Source organism: Falco cherrug, chromosome 7 (genome assembly GCF_023634085.1).
Source record: "Falco cherrug isolate bFalChe1 chromosome 7, bFalChe1.pri, whole genome shotgun sequence".
Taxonomy (NCBI): domain Eukaryota; kingdom Metazoa; phylum Chordata; class Aves; order Falconiformes; family Falconidae; genus Falco; species Falco cherrug.
Genome location: NC_073703.1, coordinates 35011326 through 35030718, shown reverse-complemented (window position 1 = coordinate 35030718; position 19393 = coordinate 35011326). Strand labels below are relative to the sequence as shown.

Below are 19393 nucleotides of genomic sequence, written 5' to 3'. Positions count from 1 at the left end.
CACGGCTTCCAGCATCCCTGTCAGTACATCAGGGAGATGAGCAACGCCATCTTGTTTTAATAAAATCCTAAACAAGCTGTGTTAATATATCTCAGCATCCCCAGATTTCTTCTCTGGTGGGAAAAGCAAGATGCACAACAACTCATGTACTTCCCTTGGTTTCTTGCTGCATAAAAGCTATTGCTGGCAATGGCCTGCCCAACTTGCCCAACAGCCCTGTACCCTACTCTCTTTGTCGCCTATTCCTACACAGCTTATTTCCCTGGAAAAGCAGGTATTTTCCAGGAAGAATGATATTATGTCCATCTCCCCCCCAGCCTGTGGCATTTCATTACAAAGGTCTTGTTCTCTTGCTATCTGGGGACGTAAGACAGAATATTCTTGGTGAGCCCTGGTTGGACACTGAGTCCAACCCTGTTTTTAACTGTCCTGCTCCTTAAAAACACACTGTTACTGAGACCTTAGGCAAAAACGTGGACAGCAACGAAGAAACTGGGCGTGGATTTCCACACAGATGCAGATTTGGAAGTTTTCAGGCCAGAGTCTAAGCATTTAATTCAACTAAATCATCTGACTGAGATTGTTTCTAAACTCCAAATCACTGGTTACCTAACTTAATTGTAGAGTAGAAGGTCTGCTGTAGTAAAGCCTCCAGATTTTCAGGCACTATGAACAGTCTGGTTTGCTGCTATAACAAACCCAGAAGCCCTCCACCTGCCATAAGCGCTTATGGATATCTGTATCTTGCCAACAGTTCTGTATCAGTACTAAGATTAGAAACTCAACCTTTTGGTATATAGTAAGGAAAAAAAAAGAAAAAAGCATATTCATTTTAAGTCCTAGCTAAAAAATTAATTCGTTAAGCAGTATAGGAAGTTAAGGTAGTATTTAACCCTGATTTACTTTCTTAAGTCTTAAAAAACATACAATATTCTAACTTGTAAAAGTAAAGCTTGGTTTGGAAAGGGCTTTAGTCCAGCAACATGAAGTGCTTTCATATTGCTTTTGTAGTTACAGCTTGATATATATCCTAACACTCCATATAAAAATACCTTCTGTAAACATCAATTGGCTTTATATTTGTTAAAATCAGTGACTTTTTTCATTGAAACTAAACATGAAAAATACAACTACCTATCAAATTTTCTTGCCTAGATGGCATCACAGTAACATTTTAAAAGCAGCTTTTTTTTTAATCCACAGCTTGTCTTTCTGTTCCCTCTAAAGGGTCCATGACAGTCTGTTTAATTAAAAAAGAAAATCCAACAAAATAACTCGCTTCTCAGCCTCCCAAAACCACAACACCCGAACGGCTGCTCCACATCTATATCTCTGTGTCAGGCTGCAAGTAAAGGGTGCCTCATCCTGAGCTTGCTGACAGCTCCTCCTGCTCTCCTCCATCTACATCAAATGATTTCCTGACTAAGGGAGCCCCTTTTCCACTGGTTTTCCCAGTGCTTCTGCCAGCCCCAAGCCTCACTGACTGCCAGTCCATGGGATCTATTACGTGCTTAGGAAGCACCTGCTGTTTCTGCCTGAAAACAGGAAAGCAGAAATCATCCAGGAAAAAAAAAAAGGGGGGGGGGGGGGGCGCGGAGAAAAAAAAAAAAGGGGGAAGGAAAAAAAAAGTGGAATGCAACATGGCCTCCCCCCTCTCTCTCTTTCCATCTCCCCTCTTGCCTCCTCCCTCCCAGTTTCCCAGTTCCCACCTTATTTTGGGGACCAGCGGCACTGAATGTTCAAAGATCTGCTCCTCCAGCCCCCACAGCAGTGATGCTCTCCAACAGCTCCCTCAGCAGGGCTTTCACTAGGCTTTCCCCACAAAAAGGCTAGAATTTGAGTTTCTGTCCAACCCATATTACTATCTCCTAAGGCTTCTCCCACAGACTAAATAAGCTCAAATATCTCACAGAAGAATAAATGCAGCAGCAACGTGAGTTCATTTTTTCCCCCCTGTGCAGCTGCTCCCACAAACGCCGCTCAGTGCTCTGACTGCTAATCTGCTAGCTGCTCTGCTCTGCTTCCTTACCCTCAGCTCTTCCAGAAGGACCAGTGAAAGGCAGCATGCTTCTATGTCTGTTACCAACGGATCAAACCACCGTAACAAAGGGAACACTTCCTATTTCTTTAAAAAATAGCCGTATCAAATCCCTTCCTCCCAGCTGACCTTTCCACCACAGTGTTAGTTTAGCGTCAGCCTGAAGACACTGCAATATTTCAGAGAAAGGTACAGAAAATCTTTCAGTGTCCCTATTTTCTTCCTTAGAAAAGTCCTCTCTCCCTGTTCTGATTTTTAGGGAAAAATTTCCTAAGCACCTTCTGCAGACCACTTGTTTCAGTAGAAAAGTTTAGTGCAGGGTTAAAATGCTACAAGACTTGTAGCTGTACCACTGCAAATACTTATAGATACCCAGAGAAAATTAAATACAAATAAAGCAGGACTTTGCAATGCCAGAAGCCTTTAATGCAATCCGATTTCCAAGACTGATTCTATGGCGGGTCATAATCGGGCACATAAGGCACCCTGCAATTCTCAGGCTGGGGAGAAAGCCCTTACACACTATTCAATTTTTAGACCTGCTCAAAAGTGGCAGAAGCACAGACACAGCCTTTGATACAGTCTGCTAGAGCAGCATCCAAGAAACTGATGTGTTCCCTACATGTTCTAGTCTGGTCCCAAAGGGCAAAGGAGAGACTTGATCTCCAGCAGTCAAAGATCTCAGCAAAACAAGAGTGAATGGAGAAAAAATGCCACCAGACAACTCAACAGATGTGGTATGATGCTGTTCCTCTCTGAAGCTCTTCTGGGAATGTGTTTCATTTTTGCTTCATGAAAAGGAGATTGATTACTAGTTGCCTGAAGCTCCCTTTATCAGCTGAAGTTTTGCCAATAAATCTTACATGCAGGAAACTCAAGCCTGCAGGATCAAATTACTCTGAATTCATCAGCTTATACTCTGACAAACTGAGGTTAAATACTCTATGCCCTCCACAAAACCAAATTAAAGGCAGAGCAAGGAATGGCCTTTCTGCACATCCACGGAGAGCCAGCGTGACAGCCATGCAATTCAAGGAGAAGCCAAAAACCTGACTGTTGCTGACTAAGGCACAGCTTGCCGGACTTGATCAGGCCAAAAATCCCCTCTGCTTTCCAGCTACATGCCTGCTTGGCAGATGGCTTCCAAGAAGTCAAAAAAATAACAGCCCGTTCCACCCATTCAGGAATGCTGGCGACAAGGGCATGTGTTTTATAAAGACAAGATGGGAGTCTAAGTCATATGAGACACGCCACTGTCATCTCAGGCAGAAGAAGGAGCTGTGGCAAGCCTGGTAAGGGCAGAAGGATCATGTCTCTAACCACCTCTTGGGTACTGGTAAGCCTGAACTGCTGGATCATGATGGGGAGCAAGTAACCATGTAAGCAGTGAAACATCCAGAGCTGCTGTCTGCCTCAGCCAAAGCCCTTTTACGCAGAAAATTAACAGCATCCTGTGCTGAGCTGGAAAAAAACAAACCTCTAAATCCCCAGCACCAGCATCCAAAACAGCTGTTCATTCCTCCTCTGATGCAAAAGCAGCTTTGTGAGACACCAATGTAAATAAGCACGCCTGTTCTATGCAGAGCAGAAGGAAGACGGCTGCGTGCATGGTAGACAAACGCCTTCTGGACCCACACCAAGGACAGCCAGGCAGGAACAACTTCATCTCCTACCCATTCTAATGGGCAGATCACTGTGGTTTCAGTGTATGCCAAAAGTACCAGGGTAGAAAATGACATTTCCCCCTCAATAACCAGGAAATGAGGTTTTTTCCCAAGAAAACCAGGAGTACAAAACCCCTGCTGGCACCCTGAGCACAGAAGCAACGAAGAACTCATGCTGCTCTTGCTCAAATCCTCAATGATCTGCCTACTGCCAAAACTTGGATACAGCACACAGTCAGAGTCAGTCCCAATCTCTTTGGTCGGTCAAAGCCAAAAAAAACACTTACTCTCCCATTGGGCTATGCTAACTGTCCTCTTCTGAGATTGCTCTCAGCTCTGACCACCCCCTTGCTGTAACCTTCAGAGGTTCTTTCTCTCTGCAATCTCCACAGGACCCTCACCCACTGGACAATCTTCTCACATGAACAGCTTGAAACCCAAGGGGAAAAAAAAACCCCAACAGCTACATATGAAAAGGGAGTGCAGGAAACCTGACCTCTGCACCCCCTCCAGCTTGAATAGCATGACTGTTTTTGTAGGCTTCGTGGGAAAGGAATTTTAAGGAGATCTGAGGAACAGGGAGTTTTGCAAGCAGCTCCCTCCAAATGTCAAGAGAACTTCAGGAGAAAGTGCACACTTGTTTGAAATTCCGCAAGCAGGCAATAAGAAGATAAATGAGCCAACTGGAGGCAGAAGGTCCTTAGAAGCCAATAAAAGAGCTGCAGCTCAAGGACGGATTGTGAAGGACCACAAAAGCAAAGATAAGGAGTGTTTGCTTCAGGTGAACCAGGAGAACATGCCAGTATGCAACGCAGAAATGGCGAGACTGTTGACCCTCCAGAATACAACAGCTGTCATGCTCCCTGACGGCATCACTGATGGATGCCAGAAGAGTGTCACAACAACAGATGAGAGACCAGAATGAGACTTAGCTGTGTGAACAGACAGCAACGGCTGCGTGTCTCAGTGATGTTACAGAAAAAGGATCGGCGGACCTGCCCAGACCTGAGTCTCTTCTCTCAGTACCCCTCTTGCTGTTGGAAAGTTGAATCTAACCCGTTTCTAACCAAGTTACTCTGTTCAAGACTAAGTTTAGGTTCAGGCAGACCCAGTAACCTATCACTTTATAAAATTGAGAATACATTCAAGGACAATCAAATGAATTAAGCAAGCCATGAAAGTGCTGCCAAGCAGCTCCTTGACTATTAGATTCAACAGAATAAGCAAAACCAGTGTTGAAATAGCCTCAGTTAAAAATTTCCTGCTACACATCTCTCTTGTTTTCAAACACACATAAAACAATTGCCTTTTATTGCTGAAAGCAGCGTGTGAGAGGACATTTCCATTGCAAAAGCTCGTATCAGAGGGGTGAAAGCTCCAGTAAACGTTTATACTTAACCCCAATTTCAAGAGTATAGTTGTCAATTCTCCTTTTCAATATGTGTATAAATAGCAAACCATCAAGCCGTTTTAAGGTGGACAGTGAAGTCTGCCCAAGGGAGCAATGCTAGGCTGGCTGCATTACGCTGCATTCCCCCCGGCCTCCCAAAGCCTGTAAGGTACCTCCAGCACCAAGCCCACAGCGCTCGTGTCCCAGACCTCAGCTTCTTCATTTCCTCTCCTCAGCTGGTGAGAAACGTTCAATGCCCACCACGTTCCCCTGCTCTTCAGCTGTGGCAGAAGTAATCCACAAACATTTCCTACTAATCTTCTGAGGCTACTGCAATATTTGCACTAAATCTTTAGCGATCTTGGGATGACAGATGTAAATAATATTTATATCCTGTACTAAAGGCATTTTCTGCCAAGACATAGATCAATAATTTACAGAATTACAATTAGCCTGCAAGTAAGTACAGTGAGGATCATTAAAATAAGCACTTAACAATATAATGAAGGTGAGAACACTAAATTTACTATGCATCAATTAGTCTCTTTAATCTCTGTTACAGCCATTTATTATTTAAGAAATATGAAGCTACAGTGACACAGATGTGAAATGAAGTCACCCACTGAAGACACTAAACTCCAAGATTACGTCACCATAGACGGCACTAGCAAGGTCAGAATTAAAATGTGAAACAACTGTTCATTTAGGAATAGGCATGTGTGCATCAAAATATCAATTTACTGCTTTTCCTTATTATCTGTGCAGTGTTAAAAAGGGATTATCTTTTACTCATCATGGACCACTATATAGATAAGGACGTGTGTAGCACAATTCGCTTGCAGCCACCCACAAACGCCACAGCCGAATCTGTTGGCTGCAGACACCCTCCAAAGTGAACTCTGAGACCAGACTGAGATGTTCATACGGCTGTACTGAATTATTAATACCTGTCTGGAATCACATTACATGTCAGAAGTCAGAGACACCTTTTGGGTATTCTCTTACCACACCATAGAAGAAACAATACTTGAAATCAGAGAGGGGGTCACATCCACCACGCTCCTGTAACGCTTAGCAGCGCAATCCAGCTGCACCTGAAACAGCTCCCTGCTATCTAATGTAAAAGCTGATACCGCAAGGTTTCTTCCCTCTGAAAGAAGATAGTGGCTACCCACTTGCAAATCCCTCAATGAGTTGTTAAAGAGTGGTTAAAAGCTTTAAAGTAGCCGTTCCGTTACTTCTAGATGTGGGGGGAAATCCTTGGAAGTAGAAAGAATTTCACATCAAAGCACTGCTGAGTGCTGTCAGGTGAACGGCGACTTTACCCTTCCCGAGGCTGAACTCACTGCACTGCTCAATTTATTTCACAGAGGCACAGCAAAGTTTAATGTGATCCTTTTCAGATACTTTCAGAATGTAATAGAAAGCATTAGAAGTGCCTACAGTATACAAAAGAATCATGTTGGTGTGACGAAGTGCGAGCAGGAACACTACATCTGAGCAACGCGTGACCATGTGGATACTTGAAGACAAGGCTCATTTCTGAGCTGGAATGAGCACTCAAAGTGCCCTAAAATGGCTCCACATTGAACCTGGTAAAAACCCCCGACCTCTTCCAGAAGAACGTTCAACTTGATACTATTGTGTTTGAACTCTGTAAAGTTAGGTCACAGAAAATAAAATGGGATGAGTAACAAAAAAAACCCCCAACCCCAAACCAAAACAAGTCTCCTTTCTGCACGTAAAGGCAAAATAAAAGGTAAAAAAATACACAAAAACTATTTAATGACCATGAGCTTTACAGAACTCCTAACCAAACAAGTAAAGTCAAAGTAGTCACATCCCTGACAACTCAAAGGCAGAACACAAACTCTGTAGCTGAATGAACACAAGAAAACCTGCATCCCAAACCTTTTGACTGCAACACTGAAGATGCATTTCAGAAACCTGTTCTTCAAGGTTTTAATGTTTCATTTGTAACAGCACTTTTTTTTTTTGACAAATACCTGCAATTCAAATTGTACACCTTTGCTTTGAGAAAGTTGTAAGATTATGAATGCAGTCTGAATATGGCAAGGCATGATCGACTTGTGCATATTGTTGCAAACACTCCAAGAAAATTCACTTGATTAGGTGAAAAAAACAACTTACGTCTTCTGTAATCAGATCTAAGCACAGCCACAGCACACTCATTTTATTTGTCAATTCTCAAACCTGAGAGATGGTGATATACCTGAAAAACTACAGTTCTCCTGAGCAATGAATTAAATTTTTCATGCATTGTTGGCCAGCATACCTGAACTTTACTCACTAATCCATTTCCCATAAAATGCCCACAGACATGCCAAGCCCCTAATGCAGTTTTTTTTTTTAAAAAAAATAATCTATTTTAAAGTTGCCAGAGAAGTTTTCATCACTTGCCACAACAGTTCATGCTGGTCTCAGCTCCACAACAGACAGAGAAATCTGACACACAGCAGCGCACCCAGGAGCCTTGAACAATGAACTCTGCGTCACTGAGCAACAGGAGAGCTACTGCTTTTGGTACACCTATTGCCAGTGTTGGAAGCTTAAAAGGCTCGTAGCAATCTCACCACCACTGCTGCTACCACGACAAGAGGTATTATTAGGTAGCTTAGGTTTAAAAATTATGTTGCCAGTTTAAAGGACTTAAACACACCTAATTTTAATGAAAAGGAGCATCAAATCCCCACGTAAGCTTTGGAAGTGTCTCTAGCTTTCCACCCCACCGCAGTGCACCAAGGCTGCAAAAAGATTACCATTACTTCATACATAAAGTAGTCAACACAGAAAAAACCCTACAATTCCTATAGAAACTAATCCTAAAACATCCCCACAGGGGTTTTCCCATAAGCGTGATACACAACGGATGCTGCTGGGGTGATGTATTATACATATATTGTGGGCTTTTTATCATTTATTCAAGGCTTTTCCTCTCGGGTTAATGGGGTCACCTATAGCTACAGAGCCTAAAGCAATACACGTGTGCCTACACAGAAATGGCAAGGTAAAATGGGAGCGTCCAGTACAGGAACAGTCCCCTAACAAACATGTCCACGGATTTTGCAAGAGGTAAGAAGAAACTCAGCTCTATGGACTCCCACTGCTCTGAATATGCAGATGCATGAAAATGCTGTAAAAAACATTCCCATTTCTAAGCTGCTGATACAGATCCATTTTGGACATTTCTGCTCTGAACAAATTACATCGATTGTACTTTTCCTGTTTTGCTACTCCTCTCACTCCTACATCTCTGTGTTTTGATTGCTACGGATGTCCATTACATACTTGCAAAGTGTTAGTTTCTTTATAGCAGGGTCTCCCAGAAGGAAACTTTGCTTACATTCCTAAGCCCAGTTGTTTCAGCCTCTATGTCCCTTGCTCTAGTAACACTTACATAAAATCACACTTACTTCATCTCTGTAAAGAGGACTTGTATAATACATGATATCCATTGCGCTGCTGTTCAGCATATCCCTTAAACCTCGTACTTTATCTGGAGTAATGGAGTCCACTGTGTCTGAGGGGGGTGGCGGGGGGAGGTGGGGGGGTGGGTGGAGAAAAAAGAAAAAAGGCTTGAGTTACACGTCTGAGAATGATAAAATCCCAACAAGGCACGTGCAGAGAACACGGCATGGAACTTCTGGGGACAATTTTGCAGACTGCAGCTACTGGAACAGCAAAAGAACTAAGTAATGTACCTCCATCAAGGGTAAGTTTTGATCTCCATTCAACCGGAAGAAATTCGACATGCGTTGCAAGATTGGAAAAATACTTTTCTTCTATTTTTCTTGCAGTATCTCGCATGCTATAACAAAGAAAAAAAAAAAAAGAACATGTTCCTGTAAAGACTACTGTTGGTGGTCTTATCAAATAAAGCTAATGCATCCAGCAACAACACATTTATTGCATTACTACTATTCAAGTATGCAATACCTGCTTACTAACATAGGTAATTACCTCAACCTCCTGTTTCTGTTATAAAGTACTTAAACTGTCATATAATGGAAAATTCTGTGTATTACATGCTCTAAACAGTTTAAAAACCTTTAAATATATTGCACTATGGGCTTAACATAAACCACTTAAATTCAGTTGAAAGGTATCTGTTAAGTCTGGGGGGTTTGGGGTAGGATGTCACTGAAAATTAAGAATTTTACCACTGCCTTGAAATCCTGAATCCACTGAAATCAACCATTTGGACTATGTAAGGAAGACAATTCAGTGCTTTTAAACAGAAATAAAATATAAAAAATATTGCTTGAAAGGTCAGAATTTTATTTTAATTTCACATAGCAACTGAGAAGGCTTGAGAGCTCTGAAGTGAGAAACAGGATCACTTACTGGTGTTTCAACTTGGAGAGGCTAACAGTCCTTTTAAAAGACTTCGTATTTTTAAAGCATATCTGAACATGAACATTGATGCACCTCTCTCAAGGGATGTGAAAAAAACCCAAAAGTACCTCAACCCCAAAGTACATCTGACCTTCTCTGTTGCTGGAGGGCAAGGGGAATAACAGTATGTTAACACTCTTTTAAAAATGCTATTTTACTTGTGTTGTATAAAAGACCCATCCGTAAAAAATGAAACCCAGCATGAAATGATACAAGATAGTATAATACCCATTCATTCTATCAAAATCAGCAACCACACTGAGAAAGCATTATATTTTCCTTTTGTTCCTTTACATTAATCTTGGCTCCCAATAGTATTAGCATTTTTAAAGATGAGCACGACAAACTAGCTCCAGCCAAGGGTCAGCACTGCTGGGTTTCCAGCAGCTGGTTCCCAGTTGCAAGCATCAGAGGGTTTTTTATTTCTGAGGCAAACCCCAGAGTTCCAACTTTTTTTTTTTCTTCTATTTTCAAAGCAAATCCCTTTTAATGATTGCTACAACCAAAGGCATGATGACATTAATCCCCCATCTGCACTTCTACCAGTCCATATACGGTTTTGTAAGTTTAACCCCCTAGCTGAGCCACTTTCCTTGAATATATTAATGCTCCTCTGTTCTTCAATAGAAATGAGACAGTTTAGCCTAAATCACTGCTAGCACCTGAGACAGTAATCACTTAAGCTGCTCCATTTGATGAGCAGTGTCTGCACCAACACAGCATTAGCACTACACAGACAACTCTGCCAAACTCCTGTCTTAGTTTCAGCCCCCTTTAAAACAAAGCCAGCAGCACACAGCAGGCAGCTGCAAGATGAAGCCAGGAGCTGCCCAAAGCTCCTCCGTGATGTTTGCTCTCTTGTTCTCCTGCACAAAATTTGCTCTTAATCTCTCTGTGTAGCTGTTGCCCCATTCAGCCGCAGCTCACTAGCGGGATTTAGGCTGTGCAGAAGAGCTGGAAGCCAGTGTCTGGTGGAACAAACACAGAGATGAATTTCAGGCACCACCAGCAGCTCCTGAGGGCTGCAGAGGTATGTCATGGTGGCTTTGGGCAAAATACCTTCCATCTTTTTACTTCAGCCTTACCGGCTGCACAGCAAGAGAAAAACACACTTCTGTGAAGAAGGGGTACAAAAGCCAACACCTTGCAAAAACATTATGTTTTTTTCTCCAGGGAAATGAAAAGCCCATTTTGCTACTCAAAAAGCAGATCAAGGATGTACCAAATTTCAGAAGCAGGCGGTCAAAACACTTCTCTATAACTGACACCTGCTTTCTGGGGAAGAGGAAGCCTCCTTTACACCCTTTCTTCCAAAGCAGTTACCGATGGCCTGACCAAACAGCCAAGAAATGCAACAAATCAGCACCTCTGCTTTTAAAGCCTGGTTTGATTGCACTCCTAATCTCCTAGTCTCTAGTCCAACAAGATGTCAAAGGTTTAAGTAAAGCAGAAATCAGCAAGAGGATCTGTTGAAATCAGGGTTGATGTACGGCCTGATCTGACCCAGCTTTGCAAAGCACAGAACAACCCTCCCCATCACGACCCTGCACAAACATGCCTCTAGGGACACTTATCTGAGAGCCCAACTTCAACCACATGGAATTTCTAGATTCTCAAGAAGATAAAAATTCAGTAAAGACACCAACATTCCTGGAGTCCCTAAGTAATCAAAACAAAAGAGGAACGCACCTGTCTGAACAAATCAGAGGGTTACTAGTACAAGGAAATGCAGGGACCTAAAATGTAAATGAATATTCTTTGGAAATGCTAACAATTCCTTGGTATTGCCAAATGAGCTTAACCTTCTCTGCATGAAGGACGGTGGCCAACTAAGATGATTCAGAAACAAGTTTAGCAGGAGACCAACCAAGCAGCAATCTAAAGCTGCTAAGCTTAAAAGCATAGAAACGCTAGATGAATAAAGCACAAAATTCTACAAGGCAACAACTACTTTAAGTGAAGGAACCGGTAAATAACCTGGTTCTAACAGTTCAGGGAAAACTACCCAAACTATTTACACATCAGTAGCAGCTGTAAACATTATGAAGAGAGCTACTGACATCCTCATCTTCAAACATGACAGCTACAGGGCTTCTTCCTGTTCAGAAGGGTCCAGATCTTACTAAAGCTACTTACAGGCAAACTGACACAGAGGACTTTTTTTTAACTGTAAGTCTCCTTTCTGAAGCTAGATATCTGAGTTGGGAAAAAACAGCGTAGTCTAGCAATTCTGCCAAAGCTTTTGGCAAAAGCTTCCAGTCTCCCCTCCTCAAAGCTGTGCCAGCTTTGTGTCCTTATCCAAATTTTGTGAAATGCAAAACCTGATTTTACTCCGATCTGGAGGGTTCCCCCTGACGTCAGCTGAGGTTGTCCAGACATGGCCCCGCCTCTGGCAGAATAGTCCGAAGCTTCTGCTAGAATGATTATGGATAAACATTCAAAAGCACTCAGTTACATTAGAAAACCAAAACCCAACTCTGCATGCACCTTCCTTACGCCTTGCAAAATACATTCTGGTAGAAGCGCACAAAAGGTCTGTTTCAATGAATTTTAATTACCACCTCACTGATGTAAAATCAAATATGCTGCAGTTGCATTTCTTGGTGTTTCGGGTGTGCCCCTCCACTACGACTCACTGCACTGCGCACTGACCTTATGAAGCTGGTTAATAACTGCTGACTGAAGTTTTGCAGATTACAAACCATGTAGTTACCAAAACATTTAATTTTTATGCCTTCCACTAAACTTTTGGAGGCAATCCAGTTCAGTGTTACTAGCCAAATACTGTCAGAGGTGCAATTTTTTCCTCTTTCATTATTTTACAGCAGCAATGTCACACCACTTTCCTGATCACAAGAATCATGGAGGCACTGAAAACACACCAGCAGAACAACTCCCAGTGCAACACATCTCATTTACAGCGAATGGCACCATACAACATCTCCTACTGATTCTGAGCAACACTTTGACACTATAAATTCTAAATACAATTGTGGTATAATTGCCAAGCAATGTGGCTACGCTCACATGCTAAACCTCAGCATATATACCTGCTATACACACACTTACCTGTTCTGCTATAAAGGTGCTTTCTTCTTTTCCTTCTTCTGGCTTTTTAAAAATAAGTATTATGAGCTATTTTATTAGATAGCAAGTCTCTCTACTCACTTGCTAAAATAAGACCAACTGAAGTAATAAATTCCCATCTAAACAGGCAGAGAATTCTTCTCCTTTCCAATACAAACGAATGGTGAAATACTGACCCCAGAGCAACAATTACTTCAATCTATATATTGAAAGACATGGTAACAACTACAACTCATGATTTTCCTAAGGGGAAAAAAAAAAATCATCTAGGTGCAGATGCAGCACATCTCTTAGAAAGCATTTTGACATATTGCTATTTTCCATGCAAGAAGTAATGGCCTGAAAATAGGTACTTTGAGACTCACCATAAATAAAATGTGCTTGGCTGCCTTTCTCTGATTAAACCAATAAATAATAAACCTGTATTTTCACAGGTATACATCCTTGCTTAAGCACGTATATTCCACAAATACGTTAACATATTTAGGATTATTGCTGTAGTTTTTTTAATCTTAGGCTACTAATTTTACTCTTTTGTAGTAGTCACAAACACTACATTAAAAACTGGTGAGCTGCAAACCAAGTTAGCTTCAGCTAGTTCACAAATTTTATAAAATGTCCTTGAGAGCTAGTAACAGAGCAAAATGCCTGAAGGCTTGAAGATGTTACTCATTTTATTCCCAAGTCATCTTTGCAGACTCTCTTCTGCCAGATGATCCATAGCCAAGAAAAAGGGAATGGTCTTTAATTTGAAAACCATTACACTAGCCAACTTCTTACTCTGAACTCTTGATTTAAGAGCCAGGGCAATGGGATGTCCCCACAAAAAACCCCTACACTCTTGTTTACTGCCTGCAAAGCTGTGTGGATCCATTCCTGGATTTTGGTCACACAACTGGTCAATTATGCTCTAAAGCATTCCTCAACTGCTTTCACCACCCTGAGTGCCCTCAAACGGAGGGCAGCACTCACTGACTCTTTGAGGAAACAATACCATGAGATATTGAGGAAACTCAGGGCTGGCTAGAGCTAAATTTGGTAAGTTGAAGTGAGAGTAGCAGGCACGAGTGATAAAAACTGAGATCTGTTCAAGCCAGAGGAAATGAAAAGGAGGCTGTTTTCAACAGCTTAGCTGCACCGCAGAAACAGCAACTCAGGTCTTGCTCAAGGAGGATTTCAAAGAGCAACTGCAAGACACAAGTATCTTCTGCCACTGTTCTTCAGGGATTTATCTGCTCTCAGACCAGACACATTAAGACTGCTGCTCTGTAACATATGCAGACTCAATTTTACTTCAGAAGAAAGATGGACATTCTAGGATGCAAAGTAAGCATGATCATGATTCACACTCCATCCTTCTGGAGAATAATGGGATGCTGCATGATCAAAGGAACTCAAGCTTCTGGTTAGTTGGTTACAGGATCCCCGAGACAAGCCTGTGGAGATCCAAGTGCTTCAAGTGTGAGTGCCTCCCTCTCCAATACTGCTTCCCAAATGGCAGGCAAGCTTGCCCTTCACAGTGAGATGTTGCCTTTGGCATAAAGCAGATCAGGCATTCCCCATTCCCGTTGACATCCCCCTGCCTCCTTGCCACTCACTCCTATCTTCCAGACAGGGTTCCAGTTTTTCAGACCAGCTGTAGTGATCCAGTTTACAATGGGACCATACAGATAGTCCTGCTGGTGCGGGCAAGGAAAGGGCAGAAATGAGGGCTGGGGGGAGGATGGGCGTGAGAACAGATCCAGAGATACATCTAAGTGCTAAACAAGCTGTTACAGCTCCTGTCCAATATGCAGTCATGTGTTAGATAACTATAAACGTACGCAAAACAAGCTCTTATGAAAGTATTTAATGTCCTAACTATCACCTTTTACCTCTTGGGCTGAACTTCTCATTAAGCTTGCAAGACAAACTCAAGTTGAAACCTGGAACACAATTTTTACCATTTGGATACTTAATTTCAGAAATATTACCAGCACTGAAGAATGAAAAACAAGCATGTAGTATGTATTTAATGCAATGCAAGCGTTTACATGGAAAATAAGCAAAACTACCACATATCTGAAAAACTAAAAACTATAGGAAAAATTTTACAGGAAATCTTGATTTAGGATTGCAGCAGCACATATTTAATACACTGAAAGGTCTCCGAGAGGCTCTGCACTCTGTAAGGGCTTGCATACATACCACTGGAAATTTACCAAAACGGCTATTCTGAAGTAGTTGTTATAATGATAATCCGCAATTAAAATGCTTTCTAATGGGACTGGCAATAAAACTGTAATTGGTGATTACGGAACACCAAGATGCTGCTGCTTGTGCAGACAGCAATTTTTTGACTATGAGCAGCAGCACAGACAAATACAATTTTCGAATCAAAACAGAAGATTCAGACAGAGGCAGACAGATACCACCTTTAGGGCAACAGCAGCCAAGAAGCATCACAACATTACAGCTATTATGAAAATACACAGAACAGTTACTTCATTCAATTTTCAAGCACAGGAGCTGATGAAATTTAGGTGGTCAGCCTAAAGGTCTGACCTTTACCCAAGTTAGGTAAAACAATAGGATTTTTTTGTAGAGCATGTTGGAAACATGGACAGTAACATTCCTAAATTCTATTTCATATGTATAAGGACACCCCTCCCCACCCCCAATCTAGATGCACAAATTCAACAAAATCAGAGGTTAGGCTCCAGTGAAAAAATGTTCCAAATAACAATAGAAAAGTGTGCACAGTAAAACAAAAGGATATCCCCAAATGATATTTTTTTAGGTTAACATTGTGCCTTATCAGAAACCTAATAATGTCAGAATACTGCACCTGATGGCAAATAAAAAAACCCTCCAATGAAGTACAGTATGCCACAATATCTTAAGTTTCTATTACACCAAAATACTGAATATACCATCTTCTTCCTTAAATATTCATCCCTGTGCTACCGAAGTGGCTCACAGTACATTATTCTATTCACGTTAGGTCAGCTGAATCACTGTTCCAGCCTGGAGGAGGTACTGTCTCTTCCCAGATGAGTTCTGCAGTTAATATCAGCACTGACAGGAGCAGCTTGTTGTACCAGCTGCCGTGCTACATTTAGCTAATAAATGTGTTTAACTACGCCGTGAAGAAATAAAATTATGTCACATCTACCAAAGACCTGTTCATTCAAGCATCGATAAAAGCACCTTTTCCATCCACCTACTTACAGGACATCCTGTGACCACAGCATCCAACGACATTAATGATTAGATTGAACTCCATTCCTTAATGAAATTAGCTCATATAATTTTAAATTACCCTGGAAGAAGAGTTCTGTTTTCACCTCTGTAACCAACAGGATCTACCTAATGATGCTGATACATCACATGAGCTGCACCAATTTCCTCTCAAGGCAGTAACGTGAGGACAGAGCATATCGGATGAGCTCTGGTAGGGTCTCTCACTGGCCTGGGTTACAGACAGAGTATTCCATATCTGGGTTATAAGCTGTATTTCTGCACTTTTTATTTCTTTCAGGACCACTTGTTCAAATGAGGCTACATTTTTGTGCTATGAACTGAAGCGTTGCACTCACACAGGATGAAATAAATACAAGCATTATCCCAGGGCAGAATGAACCCCAAAAGAAGCAACAATAAATATATGTGGCAAAGAAAAAATGCACAAGAGGGTTTTTTTTTGTGGATGCAGAAAAGGAAGGCACTTGAACAACTGTTCTCCTCTGCAGATTCCAGAGTCCCCTCCAAATACCATACAAAAAATGCAAGGAGTTTGGCTTACCCAACCTGCCTCATCTCTGTTCTCTCCCCATCGGTGTCCCACAGTCCACAGAGAGGACTGGTGGCACTGGAGGAACATACCCTGAACACACAGATGTGCTGTGGCCTAAACCGAAGGCAACTTTCTATTTCTAAGGAACGCCTACCCCAAGGTTCCCACTCCAGCATATGTATATCACAAGTGACATCCAAGTCCTTCAAAGCTACATGCACCCCAAGACAACTCTGAGGGCCAATGGTGACTTCTACATCTGCTGGTGGTACCAGATATGAGGAGGAAAGAAAAGAGTGGTGACACAGATGGGGCAGACCTATGGCTTAAGTTACAGATTGAGCATGACTGCAACTACAGGTTTCCTATGAGGAATGTGCATTTAAAAGCAAGAAAACACTGAAGTCTTTCTCCTTAGCGTCTACTTTAGAATGGGAATGGTCAGAAAACATTTATCCTAACCCATCTTACCATCTTTAAAAAGGCAACACTTCAACATTTGACTCTCTGTGTTCCTAATGCAAAAGAATGTAAAAAAACCCAACACCCCACCCCCCCCCAATATCGTGGATGAAGGTGCTAACAGAAAGTGCTAGGATGACTTATGAGAGCTGCCATTATGCTGGTCTGGCAGACATTTCTTCTAAAATCTCCTCCTAGAACATATGGGATGTTCCTCACTGGTAAGTTTTTTAAGCTATTTAAAAAGAAAAAAAAAGAAAAAAAAGAGACACACACTTCAATCTAAAATGATGCTTTCATTTGCAGATCCTGTACAGAATACATCATGATGCCAATAGTTAGCATCTTAAAAGGCTAGCAATATTGCCTGCTATTTCTTGAGGATATGAGCAAGACTTACTGAAGCACAAAAAGCCTTGCTTCCCATTTAGATAAAAGTTTTCACGTAACAGGCTGCCAATTAAAGCAGGACTTTTTACAGAATGAACACCTATGCACTGTGTCCTCAGTCAAAGTTAATCCACCCATACAACCCCTGTATGCATGTTCAAGGGAAAATGGGGTAGGGAAAAAGAAAAAGCAGAAAATTCCAAGGTTGAAGTGTGTATTTCTTGCTGCTGTTAGTGTAGTGCCAGAACAAGGGGAGGAGTAGCAGGTTGCTGCTTGGAGATGCAAATGCCACAACAATGAAATCAAGAGGTCTAACTCTACCACACCTGTGGACACTGAAGTGGAACAATGAGCTGAACACAAGAGCCTGCTGACATGATGGTACACACCAGAGCTCCAGCATGTCAGCACCAACCTGCACTGCTATTCGGGATTTAAAGGGATGTTCACAAAGCTCTTACCACGAAATCCGCAATCCCAGCTCCCCGCATACTTTCACAGGAGCCACTGGGTATGCCACTATTTCTGTCAACTTTGATGGAACGTGGAACTATTTGGGACACATATACTAAACCATCTGTGCAATACAGACCTGCAATTCACACTTTTTTAGGCTCTTCTTTTAGCTAATGAAGCATTCCTCTACACCACCTCGTCCCTCACAATACTGTCACCACAACTTTACAATTTCTTTTAATATTAAAAAAAAATATCTTTTCAGGTACAGCATTCTCAATAGCTCAGGAGTTTCTCTTCCTGTTCACCAGCACCCTAGCTGGCCTTCTGAGTTAGCTCAGGTGTCAAATCAAAAGCCATTTGCAAACCAGTCTTCACAAAAGACTCAAGGAAAAGATCCAGTAAGCTTTCACTCATGTTTTACTTTTCAACTGGCATCTATGCAGAGAACTCCATGAGCAGTCTCACAGCAATAGCTTCCAACTGCATGAAGTAACCTTGTCCTGTTAGGAAAGCCAACATTCCCACTAGCTCCCCATTTCCCCTCTCTTACCAGTATGCACTTCACTTGCCCACTATTCTCACAACCACCAGGAACAATGGAGATTCCCCTCAATTTTGACCAAATGAAAAATCTCTTCCCGCTCAGCAAAGTCATCGACCACAGGTACTAGAAATTCAGAGGCCAGTCCCCCGAAAGTCGCAAGTGCTGGTAACGAAAACAGAACATATCTTGACTCTTCTGCTTGCAGCAGCTCTCACTAAGTCCATACGTCCAATTTAACATAGAAAGCAGTGTACCCACAATATAAAGACTAATGACTTGGGAAGAGGAGGAGAAGGGAACAGGAAAAGACACAGCTTAAAGCAAAGGGTCTGCTGTCATTTATAACGGCAGCCTTATATTCAGGCCAGACTTTGTACTGCAAACATTACAAAGCACTCACATAGCTGTATTTTTGATGATCCTTCCTTGGTCCATTTTCTGCCCAATACCATGCACAACAAACACAATGTGACTAGTTTGTGGTGGCTTGTCTTCTAATGTAGCTTCTTCTACATAGCCTCTGTGTAGCCTTGTCCCACTACTTGAAGCTGTAGAAAAAACATTATCCTAGATCAGTTACATTCTGTAACGTGCAACAGCCTTATGTGTTGACAGAAGTTTGACTTTTCTCAGACCAATACATTAAAGTATTTGGAAAATAAGATTATACATAAAGAAATAGCACTTATTTTTTAATATCTGCAATTTTAAACTCCTGAGAGATTTGAGCAACTAGGTGACAGTAGTTTTATCAGTCAACATATTAGTAGGCTATTTCCGCTGTAAAGATAACTAATTTCAGAAATGTCTTGAAAAATAACTTTTTAGAAAACAGTTGTGTAATTGCCCATCCACTTTTACAACACAATACCCTTCTTCCATGTGTCTCAATCATTAAACTTCCTTATATCTCCATCTTATTCCCACAGCATGAAAGCATCACGGAGATGATCTTGCCACAAAACTGGTAAGCAGTGTCACTCTCTGACCCAATTAAGAGAGCTGGTTGAAAAGCTTTACAGTTTTTCATTTTGACAAGCAAAGCCTGTGTTTTGTTTCAAGCTGATCCAATCTCAAATATTGCCACTCATTCTCCAGTTCAGTGGCCAAACCAAAATCAATTACCCAGGGCAAATATGGGTATTCTCCCACTGCAGTGCTGATGGCT

At 41.7% G+C, this 19393-nt stretch overlaps 1 protein-coding gene across 2 annotated transcripts in view; it reads right to left on the bottom strand.

The window, feature by feature from the left end:
* The window catches only part of DDHD1 (DDHD domain containing 1), a 68001-nt gene that overhangs the window by 16429 nt on the left and 32179 nt on the right, over positions 1–19393 (bottom strand). For both annotated transcript variants that reach the window (XM_055716653.1, XM_055716654.1), the window contains 3 exons: positions 18626–18773; positions 8815–8921; positions 8527–8633 (listed from right to left, as the gene is read on the bottom strand). In XM_055716653.1, coding sequence (XP_055572628.1) covers positions 8527–8633; positions 8815–8921; positions 18626–18773 — 362 coding nt within the window. The remainder of the gene's footprint in view (positions 1–8526; positions 8634–8814; positions 8922–18625; positions 18774–19393) is intronic.